Source organism: Saccharomyces paradoxus, chromosome VI (assembly GCF_002079055.1).
Source record: "Saccharomyces paradoxus chromosome VI, complete sequence".
Taxonomy (NCBI): domain Eukaryota; kingdom Fungi; phylum Ascomycota; class Saccharomycetes; order Saccharomycetales; family Saccharomycetaceae; genus Saccharomyces; species Saccharomyces paradoxus.
In genome coordinates this window covers 152,032-171,727 of record NC_047492.1, presented here as the reverse complement: position 1 = coordinate 171,727, position 19,696 = coordinate 152,032, and the positions used below count along the sequence as shown (strand labels likewise).

Sequence of the window (19,696 nt, the reverse complement as noted above, 5' to 3'; positions counted from 1 at the left end):
CTAGTTATATGAAGAATCCAAAAAGATTATACTTATGTATGACGAAGCATAAACGAATATATTAACTTTGGGAAGTAATTCAAAAAAAAAAAAAGCCAATACTTAAACGACTACGTGGAAACCTGAACGGGTTTTCTTTAAACCTTTTTGAACGATTTTTTCAATTTCATCTGGGTCAGAAGTGATACCAGTTAGGTTCTCGTAACCATCTTTAGTAACAAGAATATCATCTTCGATTCTAACACCACCAACATACATATATTTTTTTAACACGTTCATATCGACAAGTTCCAATCTTTCGGGGTGCTTTTCTAAAAATTCTTTGATCAAGAATTGGTTGAAATAACAACCTGGTTCATTGGTAATAATCATATTCTCTTTCAAAGGACGGCGAATTCTTAAGTACCTAAACATTGGATCTGGGTCATCATAGTTTGGATTACCACCAACGTCGTGTACATCAAGCCCCAACATATGGCCTAGTCCATGGGGATAAAAAGCGCAAGAAGCCCTTCTTTTAAAGATTTCATCTTCAGAAAACTCTTTCTTAAATATGCCCATACTTAAGAAATGTTTAATAAGGACTTTGTGTGTCAATGCATGCAAATCGTCCCATTTAGCACCAGGTTTGATCTGTTCCATTGCTTGGTTTTGCATATCAAGAACGGTTTCATAAACTTCACGATGTTCCGCAGTAAACTTGCCTGAGGTCGGGAAACATCTGGTAATATCACTTGTATATTGTCTCCATTCTGCACCTGCATCAATTAAAATGGAATGTTTACCTTTGATATCTTCGGAATTCTTGACGTAGTGTAATGTCCCACACGCCGGTCCAGAACAACAAATGGGGTCATATCCCAAAGAACGACCACCTTGACGGGTGGCATGGTATTCGAACTCAGCTTGCATTTGTAACTCGTTCAACTCGATGGGCAACGCAGACATAACGGCCAAATGACTCTTGTCTGAAATCTGACAAGCTTTTCTGATGATCTCAATTTCATACCAATCCTTAATCGCTCTAGTTTCATCCATAGCATAAAAGAAGTCAGAGTCTGAAGGGATTAGTAATTTTGCAATATTCTCATCATGAACATTGTCTAAATCGGTGGTAAAGATAGCAAAGTCTTCCAGCTCTTTAAATTTCGACCCCAAATCAGATATGTACAAGACTTCATCAACGTCAAATACTCTCACTGCTTCATCCAAACTCAAAGGCATACCGCTCCACATGACGTCTTCTTCATCGATGTTTGGCAAAAACAATGTCAATTTATCTGTACTACAGTTAAACAATAACGCCGAAGCAGGTATATCAACACCTGACAAATGATAGAAATATCTATTTTGTCTGTATTCTCTAGTAGTGTCACAATACTTGTTTCCTTCTAATTCCTCGCCAGCAATAAAAAATGCAGTGGACACCTTTGACAGCTTTGAATTGCGTTTGAACAACAAATCTTTAACTCTCAAGTTATGTTCTTTTGCAGGATACTTCTGGTTTCTTATCTTCACCGGAATTTCATTCACGTTTGCCAGTTCGCCCATTTCTTCCTCTTCCTCTTTACTGTAATAATACTTATCCTTGTACTTTGATTGTAAAACAGCCCTTGTTTTTAGCCCTTCTCCACGTTTGATATACTTCACCAAGCCAAAGAAAAACACCAGGGATCCGAAAACAACAAGAGAGATTGGTTCAAGGCACATCACTTCAACAACATATGGGGTTTATACCTGATATTTTCCAAGCTTTTCCCACAGCTCGACCTAGAAAAAAGATGACACAGTTTCTGAAGAATGGCCGTAGCGGAAAGTGTCAATTGATCCTCCCTCGCGCATAGTAAGCAATACCAAAGAGACTGAAAAATCTTGATAAAGAAAAAAATGACGAATTAGGAAAAAAAATGGCAGCATTTTAAGCTTCCTCTTAGTGGTTCATCGTTTACTGGGTGTTAACCTTAAGTGCTGTTTATAATGGAGGTCGATAAAAAGAGGAGACATTCTGAAAATGAGTTGAAGCAAGAGGTAGTGAAAAAGATAAAGTCTCCAGAACCAAACTATGCCTATCTTGAGACGGTAGTAAGAGAAAAACTGGACTTCGATTCTGAGAAGATTTGCTGCATTACTCTATCTCCTTTGAACGTGTACTGTTGTCTCGTGTGTGGACACTATTATCAGGGAAGACATGAAAGGAGTCCTGCTTTCATCCACTCAATTGATGAAAACCATCACGTCTTCTTGAATTTGACAAGTTTGAAGTTTTACATTTTACCGCAAAATGTCCACATTTCACACGACAGTAAGGTTCAATTGTTGAACAGCATAAAATTTGCGGTTTATCCCACTTATTGCCCGCGTGACCTAGAAAGCTTTCCCAGGCAATGTTTCGACTTGAACAATCGTGCATATATGAATGGATTTATAGGATTTACCAATGCGGCAACTTATGATTATGCGCATAGTGTATTGCTTTTAATGTCGCACATGGCCCCATTACGTGACCACTTCCTGTTGAATCATTTTGATAATCAAGGGGAATTTATCAAAAGGTTATCCATATGCATAAAGAAAATTTGGTCTCCTAAATTATTCAAACATTATCTTTCCATTGACGATTTTGTTGCCTATTTGAAAGTTAAAGAAGGGTTTAATTTGGATCCCATAGATCCGCGTTTCTTTCTTTTATGGTTATTCAATAAAATTTGCTCGACTTCGAACCAATTAAAATCAATTTTAAATCAATCTTGTAAAGGCAAAGTAAGGATAGCGAAATTTGGAAATGAGCCTGACACCAGTGGATCTGTTACAAACAAAGTCATTGCCAAACCATTTTGGGTTTTGACCTTGGATTTGCCAGAGTTTTCACCCTTTGAAGATGGTAACAGCGTTGATGATCTTCCACAAATAAATATCACTAAATTATTGACTAAATTCGCTAACTCCAGAAGCTCCTCTACTAGCCCTGTTTTTGAATTAACGCGGTTACCGCAGTTCTTGATATTTCATTTCAATAGGTTCGACCGTAACAGTGAACATCCTGTCAAAAATAGGAACCAAACGTTAGTAGAATTTTCCAGTGAACTTGAGATTTTGGACGCCAAGTATCGCTTAAAAGCAAACGTGGTTCATGTGATCATCAAACCATCATCCACGGATGGAAACACATTTAATGGTGACGAAAAAAGTCATTGGATTACTCAGCTGTATGATGACAAAAGTGAAAAATGGATAGAAATAGACGGTATAAATACAACAGATAAAGAAGCTGAGCTCTTATTTCTTAACGAAACGTTTATACAGGTATGGGAAAAAAAAAAGTGAAAAATTCGGCACTGAAACTCCTAATATCCATTTAATTTACTGACTGAGAAGCCTATTCACTCCCGATGGAGTTTCTCTTTCCCATTCCATTGACCCTTCATTGGATTTTTTTAAAGAAAATACAATATAATATATATGTAGAGGGCTTTCTAGTTATTTAATGCATAATGACTTTTATAAATCTGTTATTTAATTGCCACTGAATTAACACCCGCCGTCAGCACGGAAACAATATTATTTTCCAGCGTCTCATCTGCTGTTTCAGAAAGGTGCTTCTTTGGATCCTGTCTACCAACGTATCTTGTCTTCAGTTCCTCTTCGGTCAATTCCTTTTCTTCTTCTATTCTCTTTGAGTACTGTTCGGCAATCTTAACCATACTCTTTGTAGCGGCCAAATTTGATTCTTCCTTTTCTTCGTAATCGTACATCTTAAGACCCGATTGCCATTGCTCTTTATGTAAGTTCATTAGCATCTTGGTTTCTTGCACGGTCTTATGGTAATCAATATTTAAAGAATAGTAATGTCTATTCAGACCATGAATTAAGGCTTGAATATTGGCCTTGTTCAACAAACCCGTGTTCGAGGTTGTTTGTCTAGGCTCTAAGTTATTTATCAATGCGCCCGTGTCAATCAACCTAAAAGCATCAATGACAACTTTTCCCTTAACGGATTGGATAGGGTCAACAACAACAGCAACAGCTCTGCTGTTTAATTGTTCAAAAGATTTTTGAGTGTTAACATCCACAGAGGATAGCCAACAGCCGAACCCGGGATGGGAATGGTACCATCCAACAACCATTTGGTCTCTGCCAGTTTGCTTTAACATATCCATCATCTTAGCTTGGAAAACATCATCCACAGCCTCAACAGAAACACCGGTACCCGATTGAGGCATCGCAAACACGTCCACAACGTTGACCGTATAATCGTCAACAAACTCACCTAACATCAACCCCATGACTTCCATGGGAACACCAGCTCTACCATGCTTCAGCATCTTTAAAAGCGCGATCGAAGAAATATAAACGGTTTCCTTCGTATCGTCACGTCCGGTGTCCGCGGATCCCACCTTACTATTCATCATCAATCTCTGTAGTCGTTCCATTGTGTTTCGTATTCCCCTTTCAGTCCTCTTAACTGTGCTATTTCCTGCCGTTTCTCTCCTCCAGGATACTACTGGTCATAAATCGTTCCTTAGGTTATAAAGGCTTCTCTTTGAATTTGCCACCTTGGAGGTCCGAAATCATTAGCGACGTGCGTTCCAGCGTAAACAAGGGGCCATATTAATCATTTAGAAACGATTCGAATCAATCGCCCAAGAGCTTATAACAGCCAGTAGTTGCGAGTTTAGCCTTCAATTAACTGTATAAGGATGAGTAGAAATCAAATGACTATGGGATCAGAACAACAACAGACCGCGGGGTCCCGAACGGTGAGTGTGGAAGAGGTACCTGCAGTTCTGCAGCTTCGAGCAACTCAAGACCCTCCAAGAACTCAAGAGGCAAGGCCCACGAGGCACAACGTAAGATGGGAAGAAAATGTGATTGATAATGAAAATATGAATAAAAAAAAGACCAAGATTTGTTGTATTTTTCATCCACAAAATGAGGCTGAAGAAGAGTGCAACCACCCATCAGATCATGACGAATCTTCTTCTTCGGAATCTTCTTCTTCGGAATCTGAGAATGAGAAAGATCTTGACTTTAACGAACGCAGACAAAGAAGATTGGCAAGACGCCATCGTAAACTTGAGAAAAAAAGGACATATAGCCCCAATGCCTATGAAATCCAACCGGATTATTCTGAATATAGGCGAAAACAGCAAGAAAAGACAGATTAAGGTTTTTCAGAACGAAAGCCAAAATATTAGATGGAGCAGGTAAAATAGCTTTTTTTGTATTGTCATTTTAACACTTTTACTGAGTATGCGCGCATACTGACATATAGATATAAACAAAAATACACAATATTTAGAAAAAATCATAGAGAGACATCTATATTGATTAAGGTGCTGTATGTTTCTCTGGGCATTCTGTATTGAATCATACCAGCATAAATCATACACTGTCTCGCAACATTTTTTAGAGAATCGATTTGTTGACCTTTTGTGGACGTTTGATACTTACTGTCGTTCAAGGTATGAACCATGTTCGATATACAGCTTAGAGTAATAATCAACAAATTTGGAATATTTTTCACAACGTTATCATCTAAACTAGAAAAATCTTGTGCTTTCTTTCTAGCAGATAGTTCGTCTGTGAAAGGAAGTAAGTCTAATAGCTCCATCTGGGATAATGTTTCTTGCCATTGTTTATTGAAGTATAGCTCCTTGATAGCGGAAATATTCAAGAGTAACATGCAAATTTCTTTGTTTTTAACATGAATCTGTCTCGATATACCAGCGTTGTCAAAATATATGGACGCCATCCTCCTGGCCAACAAGATAGGATTCGTCTCACTATTGTCATCGGGTCCAACTAATGGTTGGTCTAAATCTGACGCACTGAGAGTATCACTTAATAAACCATTGACAAGGGTAATAACAATGTCATATTCTTCAGCAAGCTGGTACAATAATATACTGTCATATATTCTACCGTCTTCATCCGCCCTTCTTGCTGCTTGTTCTGTAATTGTATGCAGAAATTCCTTTTCATCACGAACGTGTAGTAAAGGTTGTCTTTCTTCGATCACCCCCGGAATTCTAGCTCCATCGCGTCCAATTTTACCTAAAAGAACCGTAAATTCTTTAGTTTCCAACACTAGCTCTCTTAAGGCCTCATGACATAACTCGATATCAGAAGGCCCCTCATTTAAGGTGATTAGAACTAAGTATTCCACAGCAACTCTAGGGTCTGAATATCTAAAGGACTTGGTATAATTAGCTAGTACGTTTGCGAACCTGATATCTCTCTTAGTTTTTGTTGCCAAACGTGTTGAGCTATCAACCTTAAATAGCTTCAGGCTTGCTAGCCCTATTGCCAAATGTACCGCATCCATTTCACTAAACGTATAAGTATAATCAATAGCTAATCCATAGATTCCACTTAACAAAAGTGTTTGTAAATAATAGTTTGAAAAGCGAGATGGCCCATACGATATTATTATGTTTTGGAAGTCTTCTAAGCAGTATCTTTCATAAACAGGATCATTTTCCGCGTCGTTTTCTTTGATCAACATGAGATGCATCCACAACCAATCTTCGATGCTTAAAGTGACTGCAGGAATATTTTTTCTACTTAAGTCGCATCTTCCGATCAATTTATAGACAGCTAGGCGATAAGGATCGCCATCTAGTGAGCTTTTTATATGTTGGTTGTATTCGGTGTGAAGCTTGGTGGAATATTCCACCGGTAAACCGTGGTCCTTTGAAGAAGCATATGCTTTGAAATAAGTAAGGAACGATTGTTCTACTTTTTTGATATTAGCCTTGTTCTCTACTAGAACCTGCAATGCTTCCTTGATTAGGCCTGCCCTTAAAAGATAAAATATTAAGGCCCATATTGGAACACCATTGATAACAGTTAAATTAGAAATCTTCCATGATTTGTCTGCTTTCTTCAACTTTGTATCAATGAAGGACTTGATTTTATTGACGTTGGTTGCCAATCCTTCATTCATGTTCTTCTTATATAAATTGTCGGCATATTGTAAAAACTGTTGCTCAAGGTACTGTTTTCCGACTTCAACAATATTAATGTCCTTACCTTTCATCGATTCCAGAATCTTCCAACTCTCTAGTAATTGAGCGTTTCTTGATCCGTTCGCAGAAGATAATATTGAGATGAACTCATTAGCTATATCAAAATTTCCATTTGCTTGTCTACTGTTGTTAAATTGAAATACAATTCTTGCATAATTCTCAAACTTTTCTCTAAGAATATTATTTTCGTTGACATTTAATCTGGATTCGTTGCTATTTAAAATATTATTGCCCTTATTGCCCCAACTTGGAAGTTTCGGGTCTAAAGAACTGACCGATTTCTTGTGGTCAATGGTTTTCTTATCTTGTATAAGGATACCAAAGTTTTTCATGACTTCACCTTTATGCTGAGTCCAATCGAGATTTAAGTTATGATTGATAAAATTATCAAAATCTTTTGTAGCACCGTTTAAAAGCTGTTCGATAGACATCAAAATGTTCTCTTCCTTTTTAGTTTTGAGATAGAAATCCAATTCCTCACTCTCAATTACTTTGGGTGGACTTGGTTCCAAAAATTGGTTCGTTTGCAAGTCTTTAATGAAAGAATCAACATCTTCAAAGGTTAAGCCGCTGTTAGCCAATAAATAGTGGGCTTTGGTATAGTCATTGCTAACTTTATTTTTGCTTTTCAATTGAAAAACACGTCTTCTCAATTCATTAATACTCACTTGAATTGAACCCAATTCAGAAGATGCTGATGGTAGATTATCGCACGATTCCAAAAGTTCGTTTAACTTTTTGTTGGCGCCTTTCGAGGTACCAGAATGTAGCTTATTCCCGCGTAGCGTCTCCAACATATCACTTACTCTTTTAGTGAGCTTTTTCTTCACAACTGTTGTTCAAGTATTTCATTTTAATGAATCAATGCGTTTGATTTCTTCTAGGAAGACGTGAGTTTTCAAAATTTGAAAAAAAAACCAACATTAATCATTACCCGGTATTTGCTCGAAATGAGCAATGATAAATAGTATATTTAGCAATGATATGATATTGACGGTTCTATGAAAGGCATTCTACAAAGACTTGCCTCCAGAGTGTTATATATTATACAGTAGACTATCTGCACTTGTTTTAGTCGATCAAAATTATTAAGCAAATGAGACCTTTTTCACCTTCTTTCCTTCAAGTTTACTTTCGCTAGCTTTTGCTTCACTTTTTAACATATCACGTTTATTTTTTCTACGTATAGTCCTTGCAACAGAAGACTTCTTTTTAATCTCGTCTTTTTTTTCCTCTAGCTTATCTTGTTTAAGCGCTTCCTTTCTTTCAATTTCCTTTCTTTTCAATTCTCGTATCTCTTCCAATCTTCTGGCCTTCTCAAGTTTGCTTTCAGCTATATCGTCGTATTTATCACCAATAGTTTTTATCAAACGATTTAAAGTCAAAGTGTCGTCATCAGCAATGAACTTTTTACCTTTCTTTCCCCTCCTTATCTTAACACCCGGAACGATGGCTCTATTGAGTGTTGGAATATCCAAGTCTTTCTCAGAATATTTCCCCTTCTTGTCCTTCTTAGCACCATAAAGTCTAGCCAAAGATTGTTCCTTTTTAACCTTTGTTTTGGAAGGCTTGCGTTGGGCAGATTTTTCGGTAAGATGAGGAACATTCGCTAGCTGATTTCTGGCTTGCGAATCTTGCAAGACTTCAGGTGCCACCTCTCTTCTCAAAGTTTGCCTTGTGGAAGGTTTCTTTGGAGCCATTTTTTCTTAATTGTATAGATTTACGGAGCTTTGACCTTGCTGTTGCTCTTCAGTTGAAACTTTAATTCGTGGTTTGCACTATCGATCTTCTTTTTCAGTCCAAAAAAAACTTCACCTCATCGCCGTTATTCTAGGATTAAAAAAAAAAAAGAAGAAAAAATAAAAAGAAAATCTGTGGAGCACGAAAATAAAGTCAAATTATGGAGCCAAATTTTACCATTCTTAGAAATAAGACGTTATTTGTTTCGAGGATGAATCCAAGAGATCTGCTGTCACTCTTCGAAGGGATATTTTGCCCTTGATCTCCATACAATATAATAGGTTAAGTAGTGCAATAGGTGTTATATCCTGTAAACAGAAGACAAAAAAAAGCGAGAATCCATCTTCAGGTGATTGACCTGTCATTGCATTACACTTTGAAAGTGTGTAGAGGTCAAAATTTTACAATTTCATAGTGGAGTTTCTTTTTTCCTTCTCATAAGCTTTTTTATACCTTCGGAAATCAAAAACCTGTTTATTTATTTTCTTATTTTTAGTTTTTAAAATATCCTTTTTCATAATTTTATTAAATATTTAATAAAATATGTAAATTGTATACACGTGATTACGAAAGATTTAATTTCTAAATAGTTTTATTATACAATATTTATCATCTTATTTAATTTTTTTATTTTTTCTGTTAGAATATTTCGCATTAACAACTTCGACAGGTTCCATAACATTTCTATCTTTCAGTTTCACATAGCTTCCAACTACTTTGCCCTTTCCATCGCCTAAGTTAATAATTGTCTTTGAGAAGTTATTGGTATCTGCTGTGGGCAAAACATCTTTAAAAATATTGCATACCGCAGCCTTTAGTTCGTAGTGTAATGTCAGTGCTTCAGTTGCTGTCGTGAATTTTATTGCCTTATAGTCGTCCACAGCAGGCTCTTGCCATTCCATTTTAGGAAATTTACAATCATATAACAATAATGGAATATCATTTGCCATTTCGTAAACAGGCCTTTGAGGTGTTTTCTCAATATCAAGCAGATGCAAGACAATTTCTGGCTCTTCAAGTGATTGACCGACTAAGAAAAGAATGGCCATCATACAACGAACTTGGTGCCATAGAAATGCTGAGCCAATCAGATCAAAACAGTAGAAAGTTTCAGAAAGGGGAAGAATTTTGGAGCTTATTATTGTCCGTTTGAAATTGGTAATTTGTTTTGAGCCATCAAGTTTACAAAAATTTCTGAAGTCTTTCTCACCAAGAAAATATAATGCCGCCTTAGACATTTTATCAACATCCAGGTTTTTTCCATTGAAAACGTACTTATAGTGCCGGTGAACACAGCTGAATCTTGCATCAAAATTAGGTGGCGGTCTGAGGCAGACAGCTGATATACGAATATCGTCGGGTAGTAATTGATTTAAAACATGAACATAGGGTATTTCCCTGCAGTCGTTGGCCGCATCCAGCTGCTCCTCATCTGTTAAATTGGAACGGACTTTTAACGAAATAACTTGGTTCATAGCGCTTACTCCCTTATCTGTTCTGCCGCATCTGCTGAATTTATAGTCTTGTAAAACCATCGATGGAACGAGTTTACACTTATTCATGGCCTCCAAAATAGTGCCCTCTACTGTTGGTAAAGGTGTATATTCTTTCTGAATGGCCAAACCATTGTAATTCCAGCCTAAATAGGCAAATCTCAAAGCGATGAACCTGGTATTATGTTTAGAAAAGTCAAACTTCTTTGGGGCCTTTTTCGCCTTGCTTTTGGTAATCTCTTCTTGCGAAAGTTTGCGCTTCTTGTTATCTTCGATGTGGTGGAATTTTTCAGAATGTGCCTTGTTAGCGGTTTCTAGCTCTGTGATCCTTCGTATTAGTTGCTCTTTGGACCAGTTCACGTAAATTGACTCCTTCTTGCTACCAATGGCACTAGTGCCTGTTGAAACTGCTTTCATTTTCCCAACTAGCTTTTTAATGAAATCAGTCATTCAAGGGACCTGGTTATTATAGTAAGGCAGTGAAAATTACACATGTGACATCTCGAGAGGATCCTATATTATTCTTTATTTTGAGCCGGCTTTTCGCTTACAAAAATTTTTCACTGAGAAAAAGAGCGAGTTTCTCAAAGATGAGCCCATTGATTCGACATGTAGTGAGAGTAGATAATACTAAAGGACTCAGCAGCAATAAAAACAATGTCAAAGTCATTAGAATGGGAAAATCTCGAGTTTTCTCTACTTCCTTGGATAAGGACAGGATTGGATGTAATGGGTTTTGAGACCATGACCCCAGTTCAAGCATCAACAATTCCCATGCTTGCTGGCAACAAGGATGTGGTAGTTGATTCTGTAACAGGCTCAGGTAAGACCGCAGCGTTTGTTATACCTATACTAGAGAGAGTCGCAAAGGAAGAAGCAAATACATCAAAGTTCAAGAAAGCACATTTTCATTCATTAATTATTGCTCCGACAAGAGAATTGTCTCGCCAAATTGAGTCTGTATTTTTATCATTCCTGGAACACTATCCTTCTGACTTGTTCCCTATCAAATGCCAACTCCTGATTGGTACCAATGAAGCCACAGTCAGAGACGATGTGAGTAATTTCCTGCGGAATAGACCTCAGATTCTGATTGGAACACCTGGTAGAGTTTTGGACTTTCTGCAAATGCCAGCAGTAAAAACGTCAGCATGTAGTATGGTGATTTTGGATGAAGCGGATAGGTTGCTAGATGTGAGTTTTATCAAGGATATTGAGAAAATCCTGAGGCTATTGCCTAAGCAAAGAAGAACGGGTCTATTCTCCGCAACTATGCGTAGCGCGGGATCAGATATCTTTAAGACAGGGCTCAGAAATCCTGTCAGGATTACTGTAAACTCTAAGAATCAGGCGCCTTCTTCTTTGAAATTGAATTACTGTGTCGTGAATCCTGTCGAAAAACTGCAACTTTTAGTCAGCATTTTGAATAACTACAAGTTCAAGAAATGTATTGTATATTTTCCAACATGTGTATCAGTCTCCTATTTCTACTCATTTATTCAACATTTGGCAAAGAAAAACATCCTCGTCAATGAAGTAGAAGTATTTTCCTTACATGGAAAACTACAAACGTCAGCAAGAACAAAGACCCTAGCAGCATTTACCGATTCGCTAGGTAATTCCGTGTTATTCACTACGGATGTAGCTGCTAGAGGTATTGATATACCCGACGTTGATCTTGTCATTCAGCTTGATCCTCCTACAAATTCTGATATGTTCATGCATAGATGTGGTAGAACTGGTAGAGCAAATAGGGTGGGTAAAGCAATCACATTTCTTAATAAAGGCAGAGAAGAGGACTTTGTTCCTTTCATGCTAGTCAAAAATGTGGAACTTGAAGAATTTGATTTGAAAGTAAAGGGCATTACAACAAACTTTTACGAAAACTTTAGAGATTGGATATTCGAAGATAGGGATAGATTTGACAAGGGTGTTAAAGCATATGTTGCCTTCATTAAATATTATTCAAACCATTCCGCAACTTCAATTTTTAGACTTCAGTCGTTAGATTATGTTGGTATTGCAAAAATGTACGGTCTTTTCCGCCTACCTAGAATGCCTGAGATAACAAAGTACTTAATCACTGAAAAGCAAGAAGGGGTTTTCCCAGGGAATTGGCTGGTAGATCCCCCAGTTAACATGGATGAATATAGATACAAGGACAAAAAACGTGAAAAGGAGAGACAGGAAACGCTGAAAAATATAAATCTGATTAATGACAAGAAGAAGATAAAAAGTGAGTTGAAGAAGAAGAATTTAGCTTGGTCAGATAAAACATCGACAAAAGAACGAAAGCTCGAAAGGAAGGAAAAGATGAGTTTAAAAAGGAGGGCCATAGAAGAAGAATTGAAAGCTGAAGAACTCAATGAAAATGCTGAGGAAGAGCATATTCAAGAGGATTGGAAAGAAATTGTTTTACAGAATAAGCGGAAGAAAGTTTCCAGCAAAACCATCCAGGGTAGTTTTGACGGCTTATAATTCTGCAAAGAAGTCGCATTGTTCGTAGATCTTAACATTCTGTTAAAGCAATGGATGAACTTGTAGCATCATAGTGAGTAAATAGATTTTTTTTTGTATGCATACTTAATTTAAAATATTCTAGTATCATTATGCTTGCTCTGAAAGAAGAATAGCTATTTCCTGTTTTCATGTATCAGTAGCAGGAAAGAGATACTACGTTCAGAAAATAACCAAACCGGGTGAATACCGGTTTTTTAAGCAATCGATAGGAATAATGATGTTGGAATAAGAATACTAATTGATAGAGTATAGTTGGTTCTGAGAATTAGGAGAACAATCGGATAATTGTTGTGTTACCATAGCAACTTATGTTACTATTAATTACTACTCGTTCCAACAGAATCGATAGTTCTACATAATAATATTACTTTATCTTCTTTTTTATATGTTGTCATTCATTGTCCTATTACATTATCAATCCTTGCATTTCAGCTTCCATTAGATTGGATGACTGTTTCTCAATCTTTATGCCATCCTCTTACATCGCATGTGATAATATAGTAACATGAATACTAGTAAATAGATGATATTAGGTTATTCCAACAGGTTCTCATTCCAACATTACTCTCCTAACAGACATTAGGATTGCCGAGACACCAGTATTATTTATCACTTAATGCAGCATAATTCAGAATTAGTTGACTCCATGGCCAAGTTGGTTAAGGCGTGCGACTGTTAATCGCAAGATCGTGAGTTCAACCCTCACTGGGGTCGTTAAATTTTTTTGTTTTATTGAACTGTGTATAATTCAATGATAGTTTTCTTCATATGAAAAGTGAATTAATGTTTTCATATGTGGTACCTACATGAGAGAGCAGCATTTTACTTAACACTTTACTCTTTTCCTTCAATAAACTAATTTATTAGTTTTTTTCATCCGCGTCTTCATTTCGTTATTTGAATGCCGAATGTACAGCCTCCATATATATAAGGGTATCATCAACAAAGTAACAAAAGAGCATTTGAATTGTTTATTTAAAGTGAAACGTATAAAGAAAACAAAGTGAAGCATTAGCAATTGAAGCTAATTGAGACAAAGCATTATTAATGAGTGAATCTAATCTATCCAGTTTTATCAGTACGAATTATTTCAACCTAAGGTCGGCGGCTAACTCTTCAAATTATATTTCGAAGCCAAGTACGAAAAAGAGTACGAGGAATCAAAAGTCGCCAACGAATATTAGTAATTGGATTCCCAAAAAGAGAACGCTTCAAGTAGCAGAGGCAACATGGGAAAACAATGAGAAAGGTTCATCGCATAGTCATTACTTAATGAATGGATCAATGGCCTCTAGAACTACAACTTCCTTAAGTCGATACAGCACCAACGCTTCACTCCTCGGTCCTAGTGTTGACTGCGTTCTTTGTTGTATATACGAAGTTCCGAGAGACATTAGTACGCGAATTGGGTTATGTATTATCAACTGTAACACAGGACAGATGTATCTTTCAGACTTCATGGATTCACAAATTTACATTCGCGTAGTGCATAAACTCCAAATTTACCAACCTACGGAAATACTGATCCCAAGTAGTTCTCTAACCCCAACAGTATCAAAATTAGCGACAATGATAAAATTCAACGTGGCTGAGACTGTTAAAATTGAAGAGGGCTCACGAAAGTGCTTCAATAGCCAAGATGGACTGGCGGCGATTACAAAGTACTTAATAGATGATACAAAAAAGAACTTAAAAATTGAAGAGGTTATAGATAAAACGTTTGCTCTTTGCGCTGCATCTGCTGCGATAAGCTACATGGAAGAGATTATATCCAAAAGCACACGAAATTTGAATGCTTTTCGCAAACTACGTATACAGTTTGAAGGAACAGAAAATACAATGTTGATCGATTCTAAAACCGTCAGAGGTTTGGAGCTTGTAGAAAATAAACTGGATAAAAACGGTATATCACTATGGAAGTTCTTGGATACTACCTCAACTAAAATGGGACAAAGATCACTTCGGAACAGTATACTCCAGCCATTAACTGATAGAAATAGTATCGAAATGAGGTTGGAGGCTCTGGAAGAATTGAAAGCCAATGACGACCTTTTACAAAAGTTAAGATCAGAAATGAAATCATTAGCTGATCTGGATAAACTATTTTCAAGGTTATTATGCATTAATCATTCGGCAATAAAATCGGACCAAAGGATTAATTACGTTTTGTTGCTAAAGGAAACTATACAAAGCGTTAAGTCACTGAAAAACACACTTAATGATCAGTCAATACAAAGCCGTTTAATTAGCGAAACCAAAAAAATATTCAACAATGATGCAATCATAGAAATTGAAAAATCAATTGATAGTTGTATAAATGAAGATTGTGTTTGGGCATCCTCAGCTATACAACTACTTAACCAACGTTCATATGCTGTGAAGAGTGATTCCAATGGACTTTTAGATGTTTCAAGACAAATTTACAAGGAGGTAAAAGAGGAATTTTTTCGTGAGGTAGAGGATCTTACTGCTAGAAACAAAATCAATTTAGATCACAGTTATGATTCGGCTCGAGGCTTCTACCTCAGAATAAAAAGACGTGATTTTACCGACGACATCGCTAGACTTCCAGATATATTCATTTCAAAAACAATAAAAAAGAACTATATTGAATGTACAACCCTAAACATAATTAAAAGAAATGCGAGGTTAAAGGAAGTTATGGAAGAGATATTGCTTTTGAGTGAAGAGACAGTTGATGAACTGCTTGACAAAATCGCGACCCATATTTCTGAGTTATTTATGATTGCAGAAGCAGTGGCTATTCTGGATTTGGTTTGTTCATTCACTTATAATTTGAAAGAAAATAATTACTCAGTACCAATATTTACAAACAATCTACTAATTCAAGATTCAAGACATCCGCTACTTGAAAAGGTCATAAAAAATTTTGTTCCTAACACCATATCAAGTACAAAAAATAGTTCCAGCTTACAAATCATAACGGGATGCAACATGAGTGGAAAATCAGTTTACCTTAAGCAAGTTGCCCTTATTTGCATAATGGCTCAAATGGGATCTGGTATATCGGCACATTATGGATCTTTCCCCATCTTTAAACACTTGCACGCAAGAGTTTGCAATGACAGCATGGAATTGACCTCATCAAATTTTGGTTTTGAAATGAAAGAAATGGCTTACTTCTTAGATGATATAAATACAGAAACATTATTAATTTTAGACGAACTTGGCCGTGGTTCAAGCATCGCTGATGGGTTTTGTGTGTCTTTGGCAGTTACCGAACATTTACTTCGAACGGGGGCAACGGTATTTCTTTCTACACACTTCCAGGACATTCCAAAAATAATGTCCAAGAAGCCAGCGGTTTCCCATCTTCATATGGATGCTGTTCTTCTCAATGACAATTCCATTGAAATGAAGTATCAGTTGACCCAGAAATCTGTTGCAATAGAAAATAGTGGAATAAAGGTGGTAAAGAAAATATTTAACCCGAATATTATTACAGAAGCGTACAACATTCACTCACTTTTGAAAATTGCGAAAGCAAGGACTGAAAACAAGGATTCAAATAATGTTGTTGACCAAAAGACCATAAACCAAATGAAGAGAATACACAATCTTGTAGCAATATTGAGTGAATGCGCAGGAAATGAAAAGGGACTGTTGACTTTGGAAAAATTAAGAGAAATAAATTCCGAATTTATCGAGAATTTTGAAGGATAATTTGGCTTTTGTCGCTTAGCTTAAAACTAAAATCTATCATTTCCCTACTCAGTGATTGCCAGCATTAACGTATGTAGAGGATGCAAAAATCAGATAGAACGATGTTCGTGTAAATGCGTTCATATTGATAAATAACGTAAAGCTTTCTACTCAGTATATTTTTCAAAAGTAATTAATCGTTGGCGGATGATAATTTTTCGCTACACATTACAAACATAAAAACACATGGTTTGAGTAGATAGAGTACATATATTAATCACTGCTTGGCCCCATTAACTTGAATAGATAATTTTGAAGTGGCCTCAATACTTCTGGTATTCTTTCGGGAATTTCTAAATTCTGTATTTGCAACTCTTGACGAGATTTTGCTGCGTTTCTAAACGCCATAACAAAATTAACTACTAGAGTGACAAATAAAACAATAGCAACCAAAACTGGACCAAGTGGTGCATCTAAATGTTGACCGCTTCTTTGTTGGATGATGTCAACTCTTTTCATATAGATAGAATAGGACCATAAAGCACAGAATATTGTTAAGCCGAAATAAACATATGCCATGTAGTTAGCCAAAGTAGGGTATTCGGCTTTCTTCACAGAATTATAAATTGAGAATGTCAAAACACTTAATAAAGTGGTCACGCTTAACCATCTGTTAAATGTACGTTCATTAGCAAGCCAAACCTTTGCCTCTACGTTCACAGGACCAGCATTTTTCAATAAATTTAATGGCTTTTTCACTCCAGGCGGCAATTCAATTTCCTCCTCTTCAGAATCCACTCCCATTAACTTTGGATCTCTTCCAGCCAAGATTCTTAAGAAAGTAGCCTTGGGTTTTCTTCTCCGAACTTTCTTTGATCTTTTCGAGTGAGGTTCTGGCTCAATTTCCTCATCTGATGAACCGTCAGCCTCCAAATCACCTTGGGAAATAATACGTTCAGTTTCCTCATGGGATATTGGTTCTGGCGCCTGGTGTTGAGGCTCTTTGAAGTTCGAAAGTCTTCTCATCCCATCTATTTTCTTCTGTATCTCTTTTTGTTTTAGCAATTTTTTCTTTTCCTCCTCATACGCCTGCTTAGGATCCTTTCTAATGTCTGTTTCTAAGTCTGGTAGCCAAAATGGTAAGATATCTAATTTTTCATCATCTCCATACAATGATGCCACACCTTGCACAAAGATAGAAAACTTTGGAATTTCTTTGACTAGATGAGAATTCGTCAAATCGTTCAACCATTGGCCATGCTTTTTAGGCAGTTTTACGTTAGAAATCATAGAACTAGCTGACATCGAAGAATCCAACGAACTTTTCACTTTGATTTCCATTACTGAATAAGGAAACTTAGCATATTCGCCTTCCCTCAGAAATTTTAAGGGATTTGCAACATTGGCATCAATGTCAGTTCTATGCCAGGTATTAGGGCCTCTAATCGGACGCTCTCTATCGAATGAATCCTCCTTGATGAATACAATGTTAGAATCAATGGTTACCCTTATCTTATCATCGCCGGGAATCTGAAAAGCAGTTCTGGTGTAAACAGTCCTAAAAACTGGTTGTAATTCATTCTTGATGATAAAGTTTTGAATATCAGAGAAATCTTCTTTTAATCTTTCTAGATCTCTCTCTGCTGTACCGCTTTCTTTTAACTTTTTCAAAGTTTGCTCTTTAAATTTCTTATCGCCTTCAAAAATAAATCCATTAATGAATTTTTGCTTCAGTTGTAATTTTGTTAGATCAAATTCAGATTTCCCAGTGGCTTCGTCTTCAATAAGAGTTTTCTTTTCCAAGAAAATATCCGGCTTATCGGATAACTGGCCAGTCCACCTTAATCTTAAAGTTGGTGCTGAATTTAACTTCAATAACTTGTCGTTATATAATTCAAAGTGCTCATTGTCAAAATATAGCGTGTTAATTAGTGGATCATAGGAACGTCCTCCCAGGCCATGTTCTACGCTGCTACTGGAACTTGAACTACCCACAATTTCATCATTATTTGATATATCTGATTCGAATCTATTAACCAGGTCATCGTTTTCGGAGGGAACATTAGCGTAGACCAATACAGGAAGATGTCTCAAGATCCTTGTTTTAACCTCCATTAAATTGTCATTATGAACCCAAAATTTGAAGCTTCTAAAATTCATGTCCATGTCATTGCTGGCAATACTAGAAAACTTAGAAGCGCTGGCTAAGGGTTGAGAGGCGGTGTTAAAATTACTTCTCAAAATGTTGTACAAAAAGGAAATACGATACAGCAATGGGGAATATTCTTCCGAATGGGAGGGCAATTCCTTTAATCGAACTTCCAACAAAGATTTGACAGATGGATACTTTGGATATAGCTTGTCATGTTTCTTAACAATCTTGGCAAACCCAGTAAAGTTCAATCTCTTAAAATTGTCTAATTCAGTAGACTCGCTTAACAGCTCTTCCAAGACACGTTGAAATGCATCGGCGTTCAAGGCCTTGATAGCTGTTTCCGAATCTGTTTGTTTCTCCAGATGAGACAATCTCTCCATCAAGTTGTTATACTTTTTCAGTTGAAAACCGTAAACTTTTTCAAGTTCCTTATCCAACTCTTCCACAAACCTGGACTCATCTGAATCGTCCCAGTGTGATTTCTTATCGTCACTTCTATTCTTCACGCTATCTTCCTTTAGAAATTTTTTGAGACCCTCATAATTAATATAAGAACCCTTCCAAGGAGGATAAATGTCATTGGCCAATTTCACTCCAAACAGCATATCAAAAGGGCGTAGTTACGTTGAGATGTAGTCGTTCTTCCCACTTTTTTTTCTGTAAACGCTTTTCGTCTATTTTATCTGTTTATGCCTATGCCTCTTTCCCAGTAATTCGCTTCCGATAGAAAAGATAAGACGAAGAAAGGCAGCCTTTTCTGGGTCATAATGGGAAAGAGAAAAGGAAGCAAGAAGAAAGGGAGAAGAAGCAACTCTTAATGACTGAGATACTAATTGCTTAAACATGCCATAAAGTGGATTTCGCAGTATCTTTCTGGAAGTGCTATACCGCAATAGCGGATTCATTTCCAAAGCAGCACGTGGGTTTTTTTTGAATTGGATGATTATGCAACCATACAGGAACCTTACATAAGCGCAAGTAGTTGAATAGTAGATCTAACCAGTAAAACTTTACTACCAGTGGGATTAATGGAACGAATTAGACGTACTCGATCTTGCAAGTAAAATCTACGCACAGGATAAGAAGTCCCAGGGGAA

General features: G+C 36.7%; 10 protein-coding genes and 1 non-coding gene across 11 annotated transcripts; 5 read left to right on the top strand and 6 right to left on the bottom strand.

Moving 5' to 3' along the window:
- Positions 1–102: 102 nt before the first annotated feature.
- On the bottom strand, positions 103–1,710 carry SPAR_F00660 (putative Xaa-Pro dipeptidase; the record flags this gene model as incomplete). Its single annotated transcript, XM_033910179.1, has 1 exon — positions 103–1,710. The coding sequence occupies one exon, from the start codon at positions 1,708–1,710 to the stop codon at positions 103–105; it is 1,608 nt and encodes a 535-aa protein (XP_033766070.1).
- Positions 1,711–1,977: 267 nt separating this feature from the next.
- SAD1 (mRNA splicing protein SAD1) lies at positions 1,978–3,324 on the top strand (the record flags this gene model as incomplete). The annotated part of the gene is made up of 1 exon (XM_033910178.1): positions 1,978–3,324. The coding sequence occupies one exon, from the start codon at positions 1,978–1,980 to the stop codon at positions 3,322–3,324; it is 1,347 nt and encodes a 448-aa protein (XP_033766069.1).
- A 185-nt stretch (positions 3,325–3,509) lies between these two features.
- On the bottom strand, positions 3,510–4,430 carry RPN11 (proteasome regulatory particle lid subunit RPN11; the record flags this gene model as incomplete). Its single annotated transcript, XM_033910177.1, has 1 exon — positions 3,510–4,430. One exon carries the CDS (start codon positions 4,428–4,430, stop codon positions 3,510–3,512), a length of 921 nt encoding a protein of 306 aa, XP_033766068.1.
- Positions 4,431–4,697: 267 nt separating this feature from the next.
- YPI1 (type 1 protein phosphatase-activating protein YPI1) lies at positions 4,698–5,165 on the top strand (the record flags this gene model as incomplete). The annotated part of the gene is made up of 1 exon (XM_033910176.1): positions 4,698–5,165. The coding sequence occupies one exon, from the start codon at positions 4,698–4,700 to the stop codon at positions 5,163–5,165; it is 468 nt and encodes a 155-aa protein (XP_033766067.1).
- A 140-nt stretch (positions 5,166–5,305) lies between these two features.
- NIC96 (linker nucleoporin NIC96) lies at positions 5,306–7,825 on the bottom strand (the record flags this gene model as incomplete). Its single annotated transcript, XM_033910175.1, has 1 exon — positions 5,306–7,825. One exon carries the CDS (start codon positions 7,823–7,825, stop codon positions 5,306–5,308), a length of 2,520 nt encoding a protein of 839 aa, XP_033766066.1.
- Positions 7,826–8,116: 291 nt separating this feature from the next.
- LOC1 (Loc1p) lies at positions 8,117–8,728 on the bottom strand (the record flags this gene model as incomplete). Its single annotated transcript, XM_033910174.1, has 1 exon — positions 8,117–8,728. The coding sequence occupies one exon, from the start codon at positions 8,726–8,728 to the stop codon at positions 8,117–8,119; it is 612 nt and encodes a 203-aa protein (XP_033766065.1).
- Positions 8,729–9,382: 654 nt separating this feature from the next.
- Positions 9,383–10,711, bottom strand: DEG1 (pseudouridine synthase DEG1; the record flags this gene model as incomplete). Its single annotated transcript, XM_033910173.1, has 1 exon — positions 9,383–10,711. The coding sequence occupies one exon, from the start codon at positions 10,709–10,711 to the stop codon at positions 9,383–9,385; it is 1,329 nt and encodes a 442-aa protein (XP_033766064.1).
- A 207-nt stretch (positions 10,712–10,918) lies between these two features.
- SPB4 (ATP-dependent RNA helicase SPB4) lies at positions 10,919–12,739 on the top strand (the record flags this gene model as incomplete). Its single annotated transcript, XM_033910172.1, has 1 exon — positions 10,919–12,739. The coding sequence occupies one exon, from the start codon at positions 10,919–10,921 to the stop codon at positions 12,737–12,739; it is 1,821 nt and encodes a 606-aa protein (XP_033766063.1).
- A 682-nt stretch (positions 12,740–13,421) lies between these two features.
- SPAR_Ftrna2N lies at positions 13,422–13,495 on the top strand. Its single transcript has one exon. It is a non-coding gene; the product is annotated as a tRNA-Asn (tRNA).
- Positions 13,496–13,828: 333 nt separating this feature from the next.
- On the top strand, positions 13,829–16,465 carry MSH4 (MutS family protein MSH4; the record flags this gene model as incomplete). Its single annotated transcript, XM_033910171.1, has 1 exon — positions 13,829–16,465. One exon carries the CDS (start codon positions 13,829–13,831, stop codon positions 16,463–16,465), a length of 2,637 nt encoding a protein of 878 aa, XP_033766062.1.
- Positions 16,466–16,717: 252 nt separating this feature from the next.
- On the bottom strand, positions 16,718–19,204 carry VTC2 (vacuolar transporter chaperone; the record flags this gene model as incomplete). Its single annotated transcript, XM_033910170.1, has 1 exon — positions 16,718–19,204. One exon carries the CDS (start codon positions 19,202–19,204, stop codon positions 16,718–16,720), a length of 2,487 nt encoding a protein of 828 aa, XP_033766061.1.
- Between the last annotated feature and the right edge of the window lie 492 nt (positions 19,205–19,696).